Source organism: Jaculus jaculus, chromosome 2, assembly GCF_020740685.1.
Source record: "Jaculus jaculus isolate mJacJac1 chromosome 2, mJacJac1.mat.Y.cur, whole genome shotgun sequence".
Classification (NCBI taxonomy): Eukaryota; Metazoa; Chordata; class Mammalia; order Rodentia; family Dipodidae; genus Jaculus; species Jaculus jaculus.
Window position 1 is genome coordinate 82143650 of NC_059103.1, and position 23936 is coordinate 82167585.

Here is a 23936-nt window from a genome sequence, read left to right on the forward strand (position 1 = left end):
CTCCTTGAAGACTTCTGTTGTGTATATGTACCATATCTTCATTATCCACTCATCAGCTGATGGGCTTCTGGGCTGATTCCAGTTCCTAGCTATAGAATAGAGCTGCAATAAATTTGGTTGAACAAGTATTTCTGTAGTAAAGAGTGGAGTCCTTTGGATATATGCCCAGGAGGGTATAGCTAGATCAAATGGTAGATCTAGTTGCATCTCTTTTTAGTAGTCTCAATACTAATTTCCATAGTGGTTTTACCAGTTTGTGTGGATACCTTTTTTTTTTTTTTTTTTTTTTACAAATATTAAAGTTGTTTTTATGAATCCTATGAAGACTTATGAAGAAAAAGAAATTATTTCATACCAAATAACTTTTATTTGTTGATTGTTAATGTACTTATAACTTGTGCTACTTCCTATGTGAATGCAGTTGTACGATACATTGTAATAAATAAATTGGTTTTGACATTTCATGTAGGAATAAATGATCCATTATCTACATTCAGAAATTGTCCCGGCCAGCGGGGAGTTGAACAAGGACATGAGGGGAAACTAACCTGAATGAGAAAAGGCAAACAAACACAAGGAGACCATTCTAGATGTTTGTCAAGGCCTCAGAGTCTTTATTTTTTACACAGTGGTTATATAGGGGAAGAAAAAGAGGAGAATATGCTGGCTGATGTGATTTAGGGCTTTGGAATTGTCAGGAAACCTAGAGGGGATGTAATTAGGTGTTCATCTAATCTTGCCTCAATGGCTTAACATCCTGACTGCACCAAACTGACCATAAACATCCTGACTATAAACTGGCCTTTTGCAAAAGGTAAGATTCTGTAAGCAGTCGGCTGACTGACGTTCCAGAAGTACCTAACAGAAAGCTGGATGGGCCAGCTTTCTGAGTAATGGAGTCAGCTTATGAGCAGGCCCAGGCAAAATGGAGAGGTTTTTGCTCTATGGCTCCCGACAAGAAATAAATAGGAAATTATTTGTTTGACAGCTTTTATGTCAAAATAATGCTTTAATAAAAACCCACTTAACCCATGAACTGTTCTCTGATGTCGTCATAATATTTTTTAACAACGATAGTTAATAAAAACCCTTCTGTGTACACTTCTGTTTTTCACTTTCTTTCTTGAGAATTTTAATATATGAACATAATATAATTTGATTGTAAACCCCTCCAATTACCCTGCCTTTTAATTTATTTTTTTTTTGTTTTTATTTTTATTTGAGAGCGACAGAGAGAGAAAGAGGCAGAGAGAGAGAGAGGAGAGTGGGTGCACCAGAGCTTCCAGCCACTGCAAACGAACTCCAGACACGTGTGCCCCCTTGTGCATCTGGCTAACATAGTTCCTGTGGAATCGAGCCTTGAACTGAGGTCCTTAGGCTTCACAGGGAAGCGCTCAACTGCTAAGCCATCTCTCCAGACCTCCAATTAACCTCTTTTGTCCCCCTTCCTTCACTCCCATCCCACTAAAGCCCCTCTAAGTAGTCTCTATTCTATTTTTATGTTTCCTTTTCCTCCTTCTTCTCCATCATCTGTGTCAGCATGTTGATGGCTCCACATTGTACAGATTTAATGGAGGTAGTGGGTCATGAATACACATGTCACTTCAAGACCACAGAATAGTGCTCCCTAAAGGACTCCTCCCACCCTCAGGCTCTTACATTCTTTCTGCGCTACTTCTGTGATGTTCACTAAGCCTTGATGGCATGAAAAGATGCCTCATGTAGAGCCGTGCTCTCAAGAGCCTTTTTGTTGTTGTTGTTGTTATTATTATTATTATTTATGTTATTATTTTAGGGGGTAGCTTCTCACTCTAACCAAGGCTGACCTGGAATTCACTATGTACTCTCAGGCTGGCCTCAGACTAACAGGATTCTCCTACATCTGCCTCCTAAGTGTTGGATTTCAAGGAGTGCACTACCATGCCTAGCTTTTAAGACCATGTTCCTTTGGTTTCATCACTTTGATTAATTTTGAGTCTTCTCAGTATCCACAGCTATGCCAAAAAAGGAGCTTTCCTGATGAGCAGTGAGATGAGCACTAATATTCTTTTTTTGAGTGTTATTTATTTATTTATTTAAGATAGCAAGAAAGAGAGAGAATGGGCACATCAGGGAACTCCATCATTGAAAACAAATTCCAGATGCATGTTCCACTTTGTGCATTTGGTGTACATGGGTACTGAGGAGTTAAATTTGGGTCCTTAGGGTTCACAGACAAGTGCCTTAACCTCTAAGCCATCTGTCCAGCCCAAGCACTAATAATCTTTTGGCCACCTCCTCTACAATGTTCCCAGAGTCATAGCAGGTATGATAAAGATGTGTCATCTAAAAAAATAATAAAAACAGATGTGTTATCTAAAGCTGAAAACTCAGGTCTCCCTTCTCATCACCAGGACAAGTCCTGGGTCTCCCCAGTTGTCATTGCCATCTGCAAAAATAAGTTTCTCTAACCAATAGTGAGAACAGCATGAATCTAGGGGTACAAACATAAAAAATTAGAAAACAGGGCTGGAGAAATGGCTTGGTGTTTAAGCACTTGCCTGTGAAGCCTAAGGACCCCAGTTCAAGGCTCGATTCACCAGGACCCACATTAGCCAGAAGCACAAGGGGGTGCACACATCTGGAATTCATTTGCAGAGGCCAGAGGCCCTGACACCCCCATTCCCTCTCTCTCTCCTTCTTTCTCTGTCTGTCACTTTCAAATAAATAAATAAAAATAAAACCAAAAAAATCTTTAAAAAATTAGAAAACAGTTTGATGGGAACAATGTATCTATTTAGCCTAATAATGGTGACACCTCCCCTGACTAGGACTTATGAGCTTCCAAATCTTAGGATCTGGTTTTCAGTACCAGGCATGAATTTTCTCCCATGAAGTTAGCCTCAAAGCCAATCAGAGAACAATTGGCTATCCCAGTAACTTATGTGCCACTATTACATCAGTAGGACATTTATTTTATCGAGGACCTTATTTTAAATTATAAAGGTACAGACAATTGATCTTGAAGGTTAGTAGGCCTCACACAAAGATGACTTAAAGTAATATTTTCTTAATTAAATAAGAAAGATAAAATATCTGCACCTTTTTGGTTCATGAATGTAAACACTGATCCATATTTCCATGAGTACATTTTCATTATATAAAGAGTTCCACAAGTCTCTGCTTCTTATGAGAAGTCCCCAGGGCGGTGTAATGCTTGTATTGAACAGATACAGATGAGAACACTCAAGGTTTGGGTATGCTTGCTTATGTTGTGTATTTAACTATTCTAACTATTTTAGGGAATATTTGCTTATTTGGGGAATTTTTTGGTGCACCAGAGACCAACAAAATAATTTAGTTCACAAAAATGCTCTCTCCCTTCACATCTGTTTAGAAAAATAAAACTTTTAAATCTTGTTTTGTTTGCACCAATTTCACAAATTCCCAAGGAAGATTCATCAGCCTGCATCTTAATTTTTGCTGCATGAGATGACAACTTAATTCTTATAAAATCATTTTTGTATTGAGCCTAATATGATTTAAGTATTAAATTGGACTTTATTTTTTAAGGTTTATATTTTAAGCATAATATTTTTACTTTCACTTTTAAAATGTCTTCACTTTAACAGAATTTTTCAAAGAAGCTTATAAAGAAGTGTTTGCTCAGCCATTTGGAAATAAGTTACTAGTGATGATTTTGTGGGCAATTTCTATAAACAAGAGCCATCTTATGTCCAAAAAGGAACAATCAAATTAGATAATGAACCTTGACACAGTAGTACCCCATTCAAGTTTTGCCAATTACCCTGTTACTCTTTCATTCCAATGAAGTTAGAGGAAAGGAGTCAGTCCAGGCTCATGCTTTACATTGACTTTCATGGCTCTTAGTCTCTTGTAATATGTGATAGCCTTTATCTTCTCTCGACATTCATGACCTGATATACTAGAAGATAGCTACCAATAACCTGTAGGATGTCTCTAAATTTGCTTTTACTAATGTGTTCTTTTTTAATATTTTATTTTGATTTATTTTATTTATTTGGCAGAGAGAAATTGAGAGAGAGAGACAGAGAGAGAGGGAGAGATAATGGGCATGACAGGGCCTCCAGCCACTGCAAACATGCCAGGGCCTCAAACTCCACACACATGTGCTACCTTGTGCTTATGTGGGTCCTGGGGAATCAAAGCTGTGTCCTTTGACTTTGTAAGCAAGCCCCTTAACTGCTAATCTATCCCTGCAGCCCCTTATGCGTCCTTATAATTATATTCGGGTTTTGCATTTTAGCAGAAATACAACAGGTGTAAAAATATTTATTATTATTGTTATTATCATCATCATTATTATTGTGTGTGTGTCTGTGATGGCACACATGTGGATGTCTGAGGACAACCTTGGGGTGTTTGGTCTCTCCTTCAGTTTTCCTTGTGATAGATCCCTTGTATTTTGCAGTTATATATGTGCCAGTCTAGCTGACCTGCTAGCTTCTGGATTCTGTTGGCTCTGCCTCTCATTGCCACAGGAGTGTTATGATTATATATGTATGTACCACTTCGCAGCATGAGTGCTAGAGAATGAAACTCAGGCCAGCAGTTTTGCAAGCAAGCACCTTTATTCACTGAGTCATCTCCCCAGTCGCTGAAACTGTGGTTTTTAAATTTATTTAAAATTTCCATGTATTTGTGGGGGGGGAGTGGGTGTGCATGCACATGTGTGTGCTAACCAGAGTTTCTTGCCACTGCAAATGAAGACTAGTAATTTGTGCCACCTTTTGCATGTGGCTGTACAGAAGTGGCAAGAGAACTGAACCCCTGCCAGCAGGATTTGCTAGCAAACATATTTAACTGCTGAGCCATCTCCCCGGCCCCTTGACATATACTCTATCATATGGTTATAGTTTGGACTTTTCAGGCTAGTTTAATGTTCACTATTTTGGTGGTATTTGCCAAGGCTGTCTAATGTAAAGTTGTTCTGCTTTTCTTTAATATGGAATGCTTCATGAATTTTCATGTCATCCTGATGCAGGGGCCATGATAATCTTCTCTGTATCCTTCCAATTTTAGTACATGTGCTGCCGAAGCAAGCATGTAAAGTTGCTCTTTTGCATTGTCTTTTGTGCATTTCCTTTAATGCTAACTAAGTATTTGAGTGGGGATGCTATTAAATTATATAAACATTTCATTTCTTATCAAAATTTAACCACAAATTTTAGCATCCATTTCTAATTTGACTCCCAACTGCTAGGACTAAAGGCATGACCATCATGCCTGGCTTCTACTTTAAATAATTTCTATTACGGTTTCCAAATAGCATTTTTTCTAAAAATTTCCTCCATATTTATTGGTAAACATTCCATTGTAAAGACAAGCTCACCTTATCTTGATTTGCTTTTTAAAAAATATTTTAAGAGCAGGGGGCAGAGATATATAGATAGATAGATGACAGATAGATAGACAGATAGAGAGAATAGATGTGCCAGAGCTTCCAGCCACTGGAAATGAACTCCAGACTCAAGTGCCACCTTGTGCACCTGGCTTTACATGCATACTGGGGAATTGAACCAGGGTCGTTTGACTTTGTAGGCAAGTGCCTTAACTGCCAAACCATCTCTCCAGCCCTTATTTGCTTTTATGTTTATTTATTTTACTTATTTATTTGCAAGCAGAGAGAGGTAGGTGAGAGACAAAGAGAAAGAGAGAGAGAGAGAAAATGGGTGTTCCAGGGCCACCTTCCTCTGCAAATGAACTCCAGACATAATGCACCATTTTGTGCATATGGTGTTATATGGGTACTGGGATATTGAACCTGGATCATTAGGCTAAGCCACTTCTCCAGGCCTGCTACATTTGAATTCTTATCTGTATAAGGATTAATATTTCTTTATGTATTTGATAGTTATTTAGTGAATTATGATTTTTACAATGCTGTGGATTGAGTCCATGATTTTGTGTATACATTAAGAAGCATTCTGCCCCTAAGTGATATATCCAATCCTATAATTTATTTTTATCATTATTGATTTGGATGGTGAAAGTGTACCATACTTAATCAGTTCTTGACATACTTCCTGTTTGGGCACTAAATGAAATTCCAAGTTCATAAATTTCACGCTTATATGAACATATCAAAGGAATGAACATGGATAATAATTTTTGAATAAAATTTGCTAAATATTACATTTAATCTTTTTCCTCACCTTTGAGAGCATGTTCCAACTTATTCCATCAAGGTGACAAAAAGCTATTCGCTTTCTGTCAAATGTGTCCCATTGGTTGTGTTAATTCAAAATACACTAGGCAGATCATGACCAGCTATTGTTTTTGAAGAATGACTGCATATTCAATGGGAACAATTTCTGAAAAACGTGGATCATGCAGCTGGAAACAAAGTGATTACTTATAATTCTGTTACTGAAAATATTTGACAATGATTGTGATTAAAAAGTATTAAAAAAAATGATGTGCTTTCTTTGGTGATACACCTACAGTGACACAGAGCAGCCAGGGTTATTAGCATGGCCTCTGCACTAGGAGGAATTGCTTAATCATGAAACTACATTTTGGAAATACACACACACACACACACACACACACACACACACACACACACACATATATATATATATATATACATTCTAAATTATATGATCTACAATTATTACTCACATGTACACTACACATTCTATCCTCCCTCTTTTTTTCCCCCCTCCCTCCTGCCGGATACCTCTGAAGTCCAAATTTCAAGTGAAAACATTCAGGAGCAGTGTGAGCCACTGTGACAATTTTCTACCTGAGCTGAATGCATCGCGCCCTCTAGAGGCAGCCTTAAATCAGTGCAGGAGAAATGAACACACAGGCAGCCACTTTGCGGCAGCTCCCATTTGGCTTTCTTCCTGATGCTTCTAGACCCACATTACAGTCCATCCTTTCTAAAAGGAAATAAACTGGGATTAAGCCGAAAACGAGGGAAAATAACAAGGTCCATACATATATGAAATCTCCCCCATCTTCCTGCTTTTCTCATCTGACATGTAAATATCATTTTTAAAAGCTTTTATTTATTTCAGAGAAAGGGAGGGGGAGAGAAAGAGAAAAAGGGAAAGAGAGAGAGAGAGAGAGGGAGAAAGGGAGAAGGAGAATGAACAGCCTGGGTCTGTAGCCACTGAAACAAACTCTAGATGCACGTGTCACTTTGTGCATCTGGTTTTACTGGGCATCAAGGACTTGAGCCAGGGTCATTAGGCTTAGCAGGCAAGCACCTAAAACCCTGATTTATCTCTCCATCACTGTAAATATGATTTTTAAACATACATTTTAATCATTAGACCACATTGTTTTGGACTAAGCCTTAAAAATATTTCTTTTTGCCCAAGGTTAATGTTACTTTAAAAATCCTCTGAGCAAACTCTGCTTCTTCTACCTCCTCAAGCCACATCTGTTAATGTTTCCAATTAGTAAGCTCATTAACACATCTGGAACCAATAATCTAAAACATCACACAAAACTCCATTATTGAGTAATTTGTTTCTCCTCCAAACAGCCAGGAGCATCCTTAAGTCCTAGCCATACTAGCACCAAGGAGAAGCAGCACCTGAGGCTTGGTGAGACACTTGTAGAGGGCTCTTCTCATTCTGGATCGCCCAAGGTTAGTTACAAGCCCTGGTCTTGGGACATCTGGAAACATTTCCATTCCCAGTATAGAAGAACCTACTACCAATTGTCCCTGGTCTCATATTTGAAATTATGCTTTGTTTTACAGAATCCTTGCTTTAAAAACACAGCTTTTAGGATGAAAGCAGAAAACATGACTTTGGCCGTGAGTGGGTTGGAAATGTGAACATCAGAGGTAGAGAGGGGGGAGAAGGGAAGGAAAAGAACTAACACTCTTGCTGTCTGTCCTCACACCCTAAGTCTCATTTCTGTCATCTCAACACAGGAGATGAATCAAATGGTCGTCACATTATGACCAAGACTGTGGTCATCTGGTTTATTTTTTAGTGTAATTATTTCCTATAGGAATTAACATTAGTTACCAATACTAATTAAACCCTATCATGTAATAATAAAATCAAATCTTCTGGTTTTGAAGTATGTGCTTATCATACATCACCAAGGTCATGTAGGAATACAATGGCCTTAAGATACTGATATCCACTGTTACTAATATACAATATACAAAAAATTAAAAGTGTTAATGTGATGCAGATGCAAACCTAAAATTAATGTATGCCCAATTCCTTATTCAACTCATGAGTTGAGGACAGTGTTTACCCAGTGAAAACAAGGCAAGGATCATGCAGGGTTTGTTCTGTTTGTGCTCAACAGTTAGGTAGGATGTTTTCATTTCTTCTCTCTATATTTTACTTTAAAGAAAGTCTCCCTCATTGTGTTATATTAAGGATATAGCTATGTTAAATACAATTATTTAGTGATCTAAAAATAAAAAATAAAAGTGTACTAAGTTTAATTACTTCTGTCACTCAATTGTCAGAATGGTGAACGTTACAGGAAGAAATAAGCCTGCATGAATACTATTTTCTCTTGTGAAATACTTCTTTGGAAAACTGAAATTCATGAAACACAATGAAATGTGCTCATTAAAGAAAATTTAAACATATTTTCATTCACTAATTTCTTATACTAACTAGAGGATAATCTATTCACAATGTTGTTATAAAGCCAATGCTAATGACATTGGTATCTTCTATCCAAAGCATGAATAAACATGCTATTGTCTCATAAACAAAATTATTTTTGTGCTTTTAAAAGGTTTTTTTTTTTTTGTCTTTTCAGCAATATACTAAATTTCTGGATCCTGCTTTCCAAATTCATTTTTAGATGTTTGGTAACTACTCAAAGCCTTTAGAATAATATCAAATATTGAACACCTACAGTATAACTTAGCTCTGTACATGTCATTGCTCCAGACAACTTAACAATGTTGCATTATCTTCTTATTGTTGTAAACCAAGCTGTAGTGCTCTGAATGTAAATGGATGCCCCCCACAGACTGAGGTAGTTTGATTAAGCTTACAACTTTAGTCTCCATCAGGAAAAGACCTGTCAGAGGATGCTTCTGTTGGGCCTGAAGTCCAGCTCTAAGGTATGTTCAGAGACAGTTTGAGTTCTGGCTATTGGTTTTGCTGGCTCTGGATGCATGCTAGAGTGAGCCAGCTTTACTGCAACACAAGCTAAATAGGGTTCACAGAGGGACTTACACTAAGGTCCACTGGGCTCAATTCTTTTTTTTTTTTTTAATTTATTTGAGAGCTACAGACAGAGAGAGAAAGAGGCAGATAGAGAGAGGGAGAGAGAAGGGGCATGCCAGGGCCTCCAGCCACTGCAAATGAATTCCAGATGCGTGCGCCCCCTTGTGCATCTGGCTACCGCAGGTCCTGGGGAGTCGGGCCTCCAAGTGGGGTCCTTCAGCTTCACAGGCAAGTGCTTAACCACTAAGCCATCTCTCCAGTCCATGTGCTGAATTCTTAAAGTGTAGTTACTTTCTACTTCGACACAGTGCCACTTGTGAAGCTTTACATATGACTTCTCATTCATACTCATCATAGTGACAGTGACATTGAAAAGCAGATTAGTTTATTACCTAACTAAGGTATAATACCTAAAGCTAAACCCTTTTCATGTTTATTCAACCCCCAACTGCATTTCTTGTTGTGGAAGATAAATCCCTGACACAGGTACTAACAACTACTCTCTGGCTGTTGTGGAGACACCTACTTTGAGATTCTCCACCACCATGTTTTTTGTTTTTCTTCTTCTATCACTTCTCTTCTTCCTATAGTGGCCCAAGTCAGTGATGCTATGGTCACCAATCTGAGCCTCCCTCTGCAGCAATTCCAGTAAGCCATTGATCCTATGAAAGTGTCTCTTGGTTATAAGCCTGTCAAACATGTGTTGAACCATGCTTGACATAGATGAATTAGGACCTAGCTATGTAGCAGAACATCTACCACCTTGTTCAAATGAAAACAGAAGGGAATTGGTCAGCGTGCATATTTACTACTCAAGTTGAAATGATTTCAGTCACTGCATGTGATTATTTTTTTGAACTATGAGCTTGAGGTTATTTGCATATGTTTTAGATAATAGCTAATTTAATGAATTTGAGTTAGCAGGTGTTTTGGGTTAAACTTCACCATGGGATTATTCTATTCAATTACAAATGTTTGTGGAGGTATTACCATATGTTAGGAAGACAGAACAATGAATTAAAAACAATCCTTTCATGGGATACATAAAGACATATAAGGGAGGGATGGAAAGAGAGAATGAATTTAAACATTAAAATAATGAAAAATTCATCCCTTTTGTTTGTTTGTTTTGTTTTTTTCAAGATAGGATCTCACTCTAGCCCAGGCTGACCTGAACTCACTCTATAGCCACAGGTTGGCCTTGACCTCACAGTGATCCTCCTATCTATGCTGCCTAAATGCCGGGATTAAAGTTGTGTGCCACCATGCCCAGTCAGAGTTTGAGTTTTGTTATAAAAAAAAATTAAAAATAAAATAAAACAGAATTAAGAAACAGTAGTGATGGGGTTGAGAAAATTAGTTCATCAGGCCATCCAGCAGTGTCCTCCCTGATAAAGGGACATGGAGCCAGGACCACTAGAGGTGGGAAGAGCATACTGTGGATGAGGGGATAGGAAAATTGTAAGAGCCCTGGCACAGTCCCCCAACAGAGATTGACTGAGGACTTAATTAATGGACATTCAATATCAATAACCCCACTGAGGAGACTGTCCAGGGAAAGTGGGTCCTGTGAGGTGGGAAGAAGTAATATATACTATAATCTTTGTAAAGTAATTTGACTCCTTTGCCAGAATGTGCTTTTGAATGAAGGCCAGCACAAGCAGATTCTGAAAGTCTGACTGTTTTCTATCAAGAGGGATAAAATAGCATGAAAACAAACCTGAATCAACTGAAAATGGACATTTTGTTTTAAATTGCAATAAGACATTGTGTCAGATTACCAGTTATTCATACAATTCTCTTTTCCTAACCAATGTTGTTTTACCCTATACATTCACTTTTTGACACTTGCTGTCCAGTTGAAAAAAGGTTGTATAGCTGTGTCGTGTATATAAATTTTTGTGTCAAAATGACATTTAAAATTCAACGAGGTTAAAGATGGCACTTTTCCATTTTATGCCAGTTTTATTTTAAAATGTGGAGACAGACAAAAAATTAATTAATAATAAAAAAGATATTGAGAGATAGCAGACATGGCCAAGGTCCTAGACAGGGAATTGGGCTTGGCATTTTCCAAAGACTGTGATGAGAGCAAACATTAACGGAGAGAGTAGAACACAGCATTTAAAAAGAGAGTAGAACACAAAGCCAGAGAAACAGCCAGGAAACCAGGTCACTTCACAACTTGGCAGTCATGGTTGGTCATCTCAAAGTGACCCTGTCTGTGGTCTAAAATGCTTAGTAAGAGGTTTGCCACCAAAAGTTGTAGTGCCAGAAAGTGTTGTGACCCATGGACAGGTAGATCTGGTTCAGAGCAGCTCAGAGAGCTCACTCAGTGGATTAATCTTTAGTCCAATTCTAGTGCTTCTTAGGAACCACATTAACCTGAAGGTTGCAGGCCAGTTACTATGATGGTATTCTTCATTTTCAATTTGACTAGATTCAAAGGCACCTAGGAAACCAGCAGAGCACAATCTACACCAGTCTATGAGGCCATTTCCAGGAAAGATTAGCCAAGCGGGGTAAAGTCTGCAGAGGGTGGCCCCATCCAATAGGCTATGACCCAGGTGGACTAGAAAAAGGAAGTGGGAGAGAGAGTGCTCACAGGCATTCTTCCTCAGCTTGCTGGACACAAGCGAGGCCCTCTTCTAGAGCCATGTTATTCTGCCTTACCTCACCTTTCTCTGAGATGCAAAATAAATCCTTCTTCTCTTTAAATTATTCCTCTCAGCCGTTTTGTCATAATGACAAAATCCTCACAAGGAATGCCTGACTCTCCTTAGAGGATTATGGGAAGCATAGAAAACAGATCCAGGCTTCATGCTGTGCATGCTTAGCATTTATGACATGGAAGACATGTTATAACCAGCAGATGGCATTTGCAGTAGGACTGTGCGTGGAGCACAAGGCACAGACATTTCACAGCCTGCAAGAATCATTAAATAAAAATATGAAAATCAAGTTATTTATGGGTTTTATTGCAAATAACAAAAGCCAAGCATAGTAGGCTTTATAAATAAGAACAGGAGTTAATTCATTATGAAGATATGAGGTAGGTAGCTCACAGAACTACAGAAGGAAGAGACTACCTCTTCAAAGGACACATTCTGAGCTCAGTCTGCCCAGACTTTGCATCGCTCCCCTCAGCACTGCTCCATTTTCAGTCCCCTAAGTTTACTAAAAGAAGTTTCACTGGCCAACTTAAGACCAGTTTATGTACTTTTGTTCTATTACTTTAAGCACAACCACATACTATGCACCTGAGCTATCACAGCCAGCTCCTGGGAATCTCTCATGAAGAAAGTGCAGGGTGGGGCAGTCTTATCATTTTATTCAGAGACAACTTTGTCAAATACTCTTCTAAGAGCTCCTCAATACAAAGGGCTACTTTTTTAAGGCAAGAAAGAAATGTGATATTTTTTCTTCAGTTTCATTTTCAATGACAGAATCCTCCCTTTGTGATGACATTGCACATTGGGAAAGAATTATGGTCTTTTTTTTTTTTGAGGTAAGGACATTCATTTAAAGTTATTGTTAATCTTTCAGTTTTATCCATCATGGCTCACATGACAGCATAATTCACTCAGAGAAGCATTAAGATTAGAGTTACCTAATGAGAGTTTCCAGATATTCTTTAGCTATAAAAGAATATTTTCATCTGGTAGTGGATTATTGCTTAGGAATTTGTTCTCAGGTATATTAAAGAAATACAGAAAAAAATAATTGAGAAGCCATTCCAAAGATCTGGCTTTGATACTGTTCTACCAGTGTTTTTAGTTTGATTTCATGTGCTTGTAAACTTCCTATAGGCAAGTTATCATATAACAGTAATGAGTACTATAGTGGTTTGTTATGCCCGTTGGTAAGAAAATACATGAAAGTACCTAATTTCTGTGAGTGCTCAAATCTTGTCATTGTTAACAGACTGAAAACCCCTAATCTTGCCTATATATTATTGCTTTGTATACATACATAGTTAATTGAAAATAAGCCCTGAAATTCTTTTCATATGTTCTGACAGCATGGATGAAGAAAATCAAAATAGAGTTTGGTGCTTCCAGAGAGTTACTCAAATAATACTGTCATGTCATCCATACATTCACACCGCCTTAACAGTTTTTAATTGCATTTGTTTTATGTGACATTCTGGTGTCCTTCTGGACAGGTGTGAAAGCATGGAGCTGGATAATAAAATCCAGATTTTGATTAAGAAAAATATTGCTCCTGATCCCCATGGGGTCACCCCAGAGGCCATGCAGAGTCACAGAGAGTCCTGTTCTCTAGAGGTAAGGAAACATATTCTTTCTGCTTTATCTCAACACACACTTGACAGCTTGTTCACAAGATTAATTTATGGAGATAGTCCACAAATCAATTCTAGTCAGTCATATACGACCTCAGTCGCTAAGAGGACAAAATGAACCATATAAACCCTTGCTTATAGCCACTTCTTACTGCTGAGACATTGTTTCAGCAGAAGGCTCCTTCCAGGTCACATCCTATAGCTGGGATGACAAGAGAGCAAGAAAAAGCTCCTCTACTCGAAAGAAGACTTGACACAGCAATGGCATTTTTGGAGGAGGTTACCCAGTTTATTGAAATTAGCACCACTCATGTCTTTGTTTATTTGGAATTTAGGATTTTTGAATTTTCTCTTTTTTGCATTTTTCATTACTTTTAAGGGAAAAAAAAAGCCTTATGGATGAATGGAGTTGTTTGGCTTTTAATTTCCTTTATTTGAAGGTATTTATATAGTCTGTGTATAAGTGAACATAGTTCCTTTTCTGCACCCTGAAACCTTCAGCTGCTAAGCAGTGCTCTAGTTAGAAACCAGCTTCAGTGATAATATCATATCCACTGTGAGAACACTTCAGATCATGGCTGGTAATAAAGTATTAAATAATTTAGGTTTTGATTTAGAAATAACTTCAGCTTTTACTAAAATAATTCATGGACAATATACAAAATGCCCATGGATTAGCACAAAAAGAAGACTATAAAAGCATGTAAAGACATTTGCTATGGAGTTTTAACTCATATAAACCAATATTTACTGTTTTAGCCAATTCTCATCCAGAAATTTGTATCTTTTGCTTTTGAAAAATTCTCAGAATTGTATAACCTTCAGGCACAACTATTCATAAACCTAATTCTGAAATCACCAGTGGTTGTACCACTTGTAGGGAGCAGAATCTCCATATTTGGGCTCTCTCTTATTCAATTACCATTATTCCTAAAACTTCTTTTATTTATGTTGTATTAGGCACTTTTCTCATTGCTGTGACAAAATACCTAACAAGAAGCAACTTCAGGAAGGGGGGGGGGGCTGTTTCAGCTCACAGTTCAAGGTTTATCGTGGCGGGGAAGGTGCGGTGGCAGAGCATGGAGAAGCTGGTCCCTCTGCACTCAGCCAGGAAGCAGAGAAAGAGGAAATCTGAGGCTCAGCACTGTTCCTCATTTCCAGCCATTCTGAGACCACAGCCCACGGAATAGTGGTGTTCACATTTATGGTGGGTCTTCCCATCTCAATTAACCTAATGTGAATGTGCCTGGAGATTTGCCTTCTGGATGACTAGTCTCCCATAGGTTGACAGTGAAGATTAACCATCCCTTTGTTGAAATCAATATAGTATTGATGTGTATAGAGACAGTTTCTTCTTGGTTATACCTCACTTCAGTTTTGAAAGTCAGTTCTTATTTGAAAAGTTACCAATGAATATTTGCCAATTTTTAGGATTCAGAAATGGCTTCTCTCAGCCTGTCCTTCCTTCTTCTCTACATACTCCAACTCCCAGAACTTATTCCTGCCAGACAATATGTGGTTTTCTCCTGTGACCTTATCATTTCATCCAAGAAATAAATTTCATAATGATCACTTTTATCTCCTCCAGTTAGCTTTGTTCTCTGGTTATCACCCTGGGCTTCTCATTTGCCTATGACTAACTTCCTTGCTATGCTGTTCATTCAGATCACTATCAACCTAATGGTGCCAAGTTCTGTCTACTTTATGAACTTAACAGAAAGTTCTGTCCTCTGAGATACTACTTCCCTATCAACTCACTGATGAAATTTGCTTATTCATCTGCATTCCACATTGCCAGGCAATGGTCTGTGAATTGTTAGCTGATGTTTTCTAACTGACTTGTGAAGTATGAAGCAATGACATCTACAAAGACAGTAATTGAGGAAGTTCACAGAAACTTGGCAAGTTATAAAATGGTCATTGGATACAGAGAGAAACACTAAAGATGAACAAAAATAGCTGAGTATAATTTTTATAAGAAACACCACTTATGTTATAAGTAATTACAAAACAGTGTTGGAGATTCTGTATCTTCAGTTCCTTATCACCACATGATAATATGAAATTTTAAACATAAATGAGTCCACACATTATTTATGGATAATGCTGTATCTCACTGTTACACATGAGAGTTGAGCATACTTATCGCAGCATCCAAGGCATCCTATCATCAAACTAACTAGTAACCTCTTCCTCAATCAGTTCAGGGGACACGGAGTTTTATGCTATACTCATCCTCTCATGTGTCACCGACACTATTCAGTAATGCAGCCTTCCTCCAATGTCTTATGATCACCTAAATTTAGGCAAAACCCTAGATTTCTCAGGTCCACCATGCTGCACAGTTCCTGGTGTCGGCATTCTCCGCATAGTGTCATCTTTCCGTATCCTCAGGTCTCCCAAGGCTATTGCCAATTGACCTTCAGAACATCTAGAGACTTTGCTCCTTTTCCTTTATGCTATATCCACAGAGCTTGCTAATGTAACATCAAAAGCCATTTCATTATATGAACTGAGGGGGGGGGCATCTAATATTAGCTAACAACTTGATTGCCATAAAAGCATAAAACAAGGTCATGTTTATCCTCATTTTCAAGAAAAAAAATTAAAATTATTGCCTAAATCCACAAAATTCTGAAGTCTTAACATGAGGATACGAAACCCTGCTCATGCATATGTATTTCTAATGTGAGAGTATGAAACCATGCTCATGCATATTTATTTGTGTTGCAATGCTGCATTTTCTTTCACTTCTCATAATTTATCCTAAGTTCTTCTGTTTCTCAAAAACGTCACTCTATAACCCTTTGGGAGACCATGAAGTAACATATGCCATATATTTCCCTTGTTACTTTTTACGGAAACTCTCATCTCCTTACTTACTGGATAAACTACTGCATGCCAGTTCAGATCTTTCAGGGAATCTTTAACCACCCTCTCTATTACCACACAACATTAAACATCCCTCTCCTTGCATCACTGTAAAGATTTAATTATCTTATCTTCATTCATAGGCTTTATCACTTGAACTTTATAATTATTTGTGCATCTATTTGTTTTATTTTTTCTTCTAGTCATGGGCTTCTTGAAGCTGGTCTACAAAGTATGACATGAAGGTATAAAATATCACAACATTGATTTTTTTCTAAAGACATCAGCAATAAACAATTTTTCTGATTTCAAGTGTGATAGTGGAACTACATTCACAACAACCATATCCTTAGAACTCTCCCTCCCTCATGTTAGCTGTTTGGGAAGTAGGCCAGAGCTCAAGCCAGTGTCAGAAAGGATGTTGTCATCATCCTTTCTGGATCAAAGAGCACCAACACACTTTATTCAAGCAATTGTGGCTTTACTCTTTCCCTAGAGTAACCAACCTCTCAAAGAACAGTCTGTGAGATTCTTCATTCTTTATCCTGCTAGAACTCCGTGTATCTTCTTCAATTATCCCCCAGAGGTTTCTTCAAATATTTTATTCCTTGAGTAAGCACAGTTTCATCCCCAGTGAAATCTATTCAATTACTGTTTGTGCAACAATACTCCACAGAAGGAACTCCTTTACTCAGAACAAACCAGATACCTTTATGCTCTTGTGTGACAGTGACAGAACTGAAAAGAATACAAGAAAATTTTTATGTAGGTAAGACAAGGGTGAGCCAGTGGCCAAGGGGCTGTGGAGGGCTCTGGTTTTCTTCAAATGAAGCCAGCACAAGAAAAATAAGGTACACTCCTTTGCCAGGAGCTAGAAATTGTTTTATAACTTCTCAAGATGGGAAGGATATGGCTGATTATAAGAGATATGATTTAATGAGATCTGAGACAAATGTTAAGTTCCCTTTTTTCAACTACTGTTAACAAAAAAAAAAAACAAAGAAAGAAAGAAAGAGAATTACTGCAAAACAAAACAAAGGAAACAGAAAAGCACTGATGATGAACACAGGGAACTCCATCAATGTGAAAATAAATACTGTGGGAGAGTTGTTGAGATAGTATGTTGGTGAACAGAAGTCAGAATATGAAAAAGTGAGATTCACCTACAACATGAATTTATACATGGAAGGATGATATCATTAAAATTTTTTGACACTCCTAGTTTCTCATTTCCAGTTTATAAGCAATTCTGTGTACCCCTGGGAACATACTGTATCCTAAGAAGCAGAGGAGAGTATGAAATCCTGCAAGAAACTCACACAAGAACAGATTCATTTCACAGAAATGTATGTTATTCTATATAATGCTACTTTGTTAATATAACTGACTATTTTATTGGCTCGCAATGCTAAAATGTTAACTATTAACCCACTTTCAAGAAGATTGCAAAGCTTTTGAGAGAAAGGTTCATAAAATGTGTGTGGCTATGTCACAAAACACAGTGGGTCCAAAACAGAGGAGAGAACAGCTCAATTCTAGAAAATTTTGCCACTCTGTGGACCACTGAAAAATACTAATATGGCGAAATTCCATAAACTACTGGTAACCAAAAGATAATTACTTAATTTGTACTCATTAAAAAAAGAAAAAAGAAAAAAACTGTGTGCATGATCCAAGCACCGAGAAATGCTGTGATAATGCATGGGAAGTTTGCTTCAAGTAATTTCAGTCAGAATGGCAATCATCAAGAAAACAAACTGCAACAAATACTGATCAAGATGTAGGGAAGGAAGAACCCTTACTCATTGCTGGTTGGATGTAAGCTGGTGCATCCTCTATGGAGCTCAGTTTAGGGGCTCCATCAAAATCTAAAAGTAGATCCTTATCACAGCAGCTCTTCTTCCTGAACCAGAGGATACCTTCACTGACCTCTGGTCCTCACGCTGCTCTGAAATTGGTTTGTCCCCAAACTCCAGTGAAACGAGGCTCATGGGGACTAGAAAGGAAAAGGGACTATACTGACCCTTGCCTCCTTCCCCAGCGTGGCCCAGCAGAGGACTTCTGGGGGGCAGGAGGCACAGGAGCACAAAGGCTGGCAGCACTGCTTCCTGAGTTCAACCACAGACCGGAAGTCTCCCAGGTTCATCACCAATGGAGCCCAGCGGGCCAATGAGCGGCCATGGAGCTGGAGGAAATAGAGACACCAGAGCCACTACACCCACCCTCCAAATCCAAGGACTAAACCATCTTCAGAACAAGACAGGAGAAAAGGCACAGAAGGCAGGTGGTAGAGGCTACCGGGGTCTTCCATAACAGAGAAGCTAGAGGAAAAAGGGACAGTTCTTATTTTTAACAGACCCCCCCTCCCCCCGCACAGCAGCTCCTCCTTACTAAGAAGGAACTAAAGCCCTGCCTCACCACTGCTGGGAGCAGCTGGGTGGGGAGAAGGCAGGAAGAAGGGTTCCCTGAGCACCAGAAGCAGAATCAAAGAGCCTTCCTGAGGAGGCCAGGGATGTGCCAAAGTCCCCCTCTCAAAGAAACCCCTTGTGCTGAGCAAGATTTCACCACCTCCCCCCTTCAAGAGACCTGGCTTAGAGAAAGCTCAAATCTTAGCGAAGGGACTGGCCACAAAGAAGGCATCCATGACCAAGAAGAGAGGCAACCAGGAGAAGTCAGTTCCATGAAATAATGCCTGAGAGAGGTCTCAGGTCCCTGAGAAGACAGTCATGTCCTCGAAGACACCAGTGCCAGTAGAGAGATTGCTACAGAGAAGGTGCTAGCTCTAGAGAATGCCAATGAGTCTGAGAAGATGCTGGAGAGAAGGGTGGGGTTGGATCAGGTATCCATGTCGGAGCAATAACTGATCCCAGGGGCAAAGCTGGTGCAGAGGAGGGGTATCCTCAGTCCCATGGCTGGGGGTATCCTGGGCCAAGTCACCATCAGGAAGCCCAGAGAAGAGGCCTTACATGGGAAGAACCTTCCTTCCTTGATGGAGCAGAGAGCACCTTATTCTCACAATGTGGCTTCCTAGATCACGTCCATTACATTCAACATGAAAATATCAACTAAGGGCAATGAAGGTGGCACTCTGCTCACCTGCAGCAACTCCCTCAAACATTGCAGTCTCACCATCATATTCTTTCTGATGAGCCTCATCAAAGACAGCCAACAAACATCCTTAACTCACAAAGACAGTGTAAAGCGCATACAGGCAGAGGTAGGCTAGAAGAGAAGATGCTGAGATACCACAGAGCCAGGAAGAGATTAGAATGGCAGGTTTCCAGGAACTTCAACACCGATTTTGTTGTGGATCCTGGACTTGTAGCTTCCAAGAGACACTTCTTTGAGAAGGAACTAGAAGCCATATTGTCATAGGATCAGCCTCCAGACAGAAGGAGAATTCAGTACTATTGGGGATTTTAGCATTGCGACTCAGGCTATGGAACATCAGGATCCAAGGGTCTGGAGGACACGCCCCCCAAATAGGACAAACCCGGACAAGACAAACCTGCAAGTAACCAACCCAAGGACCCTCCCCTCATGCGAAGCCTCTGTTCTCAAAAGCAGTATCCATAGTCTCTGGCCCTCAGTCCTTTTCTGGACTGGGGGATAAAATATCAGTAACACTTAGCCAGCTCTTCCCAGTCCATCCTGAAATGGGAGATGTGTCATGGCACCTTGGCCAAGACACACCAATGGGAAGCATAACTTCTATTTCTCCATTTCCTATTCATACTCAGAGATGACTCTTTCCTTTCTCACTTCCAAGATCAGAGTGGGGTATTCTAGAAATTTCAGGGCTACACATCTCACCTGCTTCCAGTGGTCCTGTAAATGCCATTGATGTTCTCCACACTGAGACCCAGGGGCCAGTTCAGACCAGACTGCGAAGGAGTTGCCAAGTATCACTACATATCCATGCTTTGTTCCCTCCACTCTTTCCTTTCTCCCTTTCTCTTTTTCTCCTTCCCTCCCTGCACTGCTGTCCTGCCTAGGACAACAGTGCATTTTTGTGTTACCATTTATCCTACCTTCAGAAAAAACAAAATTCTGTACTTTGGAAGTATCTAATAAATTCATTCACTACCAGGCATTTAAAAAGACCTAATAATAGAATTGTCATATGATCTAGCTATATCACTCCTAGGCATATACCTGAAGGACACTAAGCTCTCAGAGCACAAAGGTACTTGCACATCTGTGTTTATTGCTATAGTATTCACAATAATTAAGAAAAGGAAGCAGCCTAGAAGTCCACCAGCAGATATATGGGTAAAGAAAATGTGGTTCTTGGGCTGGAGAGATGGCTTATCAGTTAAGGCACTTGCCTGCAAAGCCAAAGGACCAAGGTTTAATTCCCCAGTACCCAGGTAAAGCCAAATACACAAAGTGGTGCATATGTCTGGAGTTTGCAGTGACTAAAGACCCTGGTGTGCCCATTCTCTCTCTTGTTCTTGCTCACTCTGCCTCTTTCTATCTATTTTTTCTATTTTTAATTTTTTTAAAAAAGGAAAACAATATAATTTGAATCAGACATAAAATTGAAGTTGTGACATTTATGGGAAAATGATGGACTTGAAAATCATTATGTTAAGAAAAATAAGCCAGACTCAGAAACATAAATAATGTATGTTTTGGCTCATATGCAGAATCTAGTTTTAAATTGATGTGTGTGCATACAAATACATGCACATGTCATAAAAGTACAAAGGAAACCATGCAAGGAAAAGAAAAGATCCTAAGGAGCAGAAAGGAACAAGGGAATCCATGTGACGATAAAGCAGAAGAGAGGACTCTTTGTATGGAGGAAAGGGGACAGCAAGATGGAGGAACAGAGACCTGGAGAGGGCAATGTGAGAGGATGATAAATAACAAATTAAAATGACAGATAAATATATATATATATATATATATATATACATATATATATGTATATGTATATGTATGTATGTGTATATATATATATATATATATATATATATATATATATATACATATATATGTGTGTGTGTGTGTGTGTGTGTGTGTGTGTGAAATTGCCCCCAAGTAACCATATTATTTTCATCTAACATTAAAAAATTAATTTTAAAAAGGAATTTTGATGTTTTTCAAAGTCATATAGGATGCCACTGAGAGGATCTAAGCAGAGGAGTCACAAGAAGTAATATTTAAAAGCCTCATAACTTCTGTACTGAGAATGGAGTTAAGTATCTGGCAGGGAGGTCATGATGACTTGCTGGGTATCTTGCACAAGGTCACATAACAAGTGAATAATGGGTCTAGTAAATGAAAAGGAGTCAGAGAACAGGCACATTCTTAAAAAGTTCCTGTGATTAAGACAAGAAGCAAACATTTAACCTCTTCTTTTGAACAAATTTTTAAATGGCATGCCTCATTGCCACTTAATCATTAACCTGAAAATTCTTCAAGCTCTTATGGCAATGAGAAGCTATTGCTTTGGGGGTCAAAGAACCTATAAAATATTCATAGAAATTTAATATAGAGTGCAATAAAATAGAAGCCAAATATAACCCTGAGATTTTTTTAATCTGAATAATAAAACATTTCATTAGTTAATATGGGAAGTAGGTGTAAGACATATGGAGACAGAGGAAACTTGGAACATCCCTATAGACATGACAAGCTGGCAATCAGGCAGAGGTTTCTTGATTCCCTGTGTTATCAACTCTGAGTTCCTGTGAACTGGTTGTTAGATGTTTTGATGGCCATGAGCTGTTAGATATTTTAAATATTGATTTTGCTACTACCTAATAACCTGTATTGTTAGTAGATAATATAACTACATGTCATCAGTAGCTCCCTATGACCTGTGATGTAAGATGAAAAGCTCTTAATCTGATATTGAAAGCCTTACATAATTTTACTTGTGAAACCACTTGAACCCTATTCTAATTAAGATGGACTCATTAGGGCTGGAGAAGATTACTCAGTGGTTAAAAGTGCTTTCTTTAAAAAAAAAAACTAATGGCCCAGGTTTGATTCCCCAGTACCCTCATAAAGCCAGATCCACAAGGTGGCTCATGCATCTGGAGTTTGTTTTATAGTGGAAAGAGGCCCTGCCATGCCCATACTTACTCTCTGCCTGTCTCTTTCTCTCTCTGTCTCAAATAAATAAATAAATAATGCTTTTACCAGAAGATAGGCTCATTATAACCTTTCCTGTGTAATGTTTAAGTTGTTTCCTTTACAACTGTACATCTCAGCTTTTAAAATCTGTCAAATCTTATCTGCTCTTCAAGGCTCAGAGAGAACCTCAAATCCTTCCATACTGAAAGCTTGAGAATGAGTTCTCTCACCTCTGAACTCCTATTGGTTCATTGTCCCTATAACATAACCACTTTCTTTCATTTACTGTCCAGTTTTTTATATAAATAGGTATATAACTTTGTATCTACATTTATATATATATATATATATAGTTATTTTGCTAGTGAGAGTTCTCCTGAAACAAAAGTTGACTAACAGCTGGAATCCTAAAATATGCATCACCTGGGAGAGGTGTAGGGCAAGGTAAAAAAGGTTTTCATCTTAGAAAATAATCTGTTTATTCCTGTGGCTGACCTATTATTGAAAGTTACATTTTCCTAAATTGAAATGTAGTGTCCTCTAGAAAAAATGTTTATTCGTACATATAGCTTTCAGGTTAATAGTAAACCTGTTTGTTATTAATCGTCATAGGTGAAGAGGCAAATGACTTGTGATGAGAATTGTAAAGTTATAAGAGTCCCACAGGATAGAAGCCATCATATTTAACAATGAGTATTTATTTATCAAGAATTCTTACAGGAGAAACCCCAGAAACTACAACTGCCAAGAACAGTCTGTCCTGACAAGGAGGTTTGCTTTCAAGCCATTTTACCGGGTTAATGTTGCCATGCCTACTGCATTACTATGAACTAATACAAAGATAAATCTGAAGGGGACTTGGAATTATATACAACTATTGTTTGGGGGGGGTGTACAGGGGGTATATGTGTGTATTTTGGAAGAAAATTGTTATTACATTAAAAATTTTTAAATGTATTTTAATTTTTATTTGCAAGGACAGAGAGAAAAAGAGAGAGAGAATAAATGAGAGAATGAGAACAGGCATTCCAGGGCCTCCTGCCAATGCAAATGAACTCCAGACACATGGACCATTTTGTGCATCTGGCTTTTATGTGGGTACTGGCAATTCAAACCCAGGGCTATTAGGGTTTGCAAGCAAGCACCTTTAACAGCTAAGCCATCTCTCCAGCCCCAGATTCATTTTTGATGAACAGATATTAGTGTTAATAAAGTATCACTCTTCAGAAAATCTGTCCCCTAAAGTATGCTTCTAACTCTTAAAGTGAACATGTGTGTCATAACTATCACTTTTACAATTCTAAATGAACAATACGATTCTCACCTGCAATTGGGGAGGTAGAGGATAATTCTTTAAGGAAATATTCCTTTTCATTTATGCATACCTTCAGCACCAGGGTGTAGGAGACAGACTCTGAGGATATTCAACACCTACCAAGGCAAAGATCCAGCAGCTCCTAAGAGCTCATCACTGAAGTAGACTTAAA

At 38.5% G+C, this 23936-nt stretch overlaps 1 protein-coding gene and 1 non-coding gene across 2 annotated transcripts in view; one reads left to right on the forward strand and one right to left on the reverse strand.

Annotated features, from left to right (window-relative positions):
* Tnip3 (TNFAIP3 interacting protein 3) overlaps positions 1-23936 on the forward strand; it is an 88549-nt gene that overhangs the window by 26603 nt on the left and 38010 nt on the right. Inside the window, exons 4-6 of the mRNA XM_045143520.1 lie at positions 7520-7624; positions 7739-7803; positions 13354-13474. Of these exons, the coding sequence (XP_044999455.1) occupies positions 7520-7624; positions 7739-7803; positions 13354-13474 (291 nt within the window). The remainder of the gene's footprint in view (positions 1-7519; positions 7625-7738; positions 7804-13353; positions 13475-23936) is intronic.
* On the reverse strand, positions 4961-5067 carry LOC123459007. Its single transcript, XR_006635939.1, has one exon. It is a non-coding gene; the product is annotated as a U6 spliceosomal RNA (small nuclear RNA).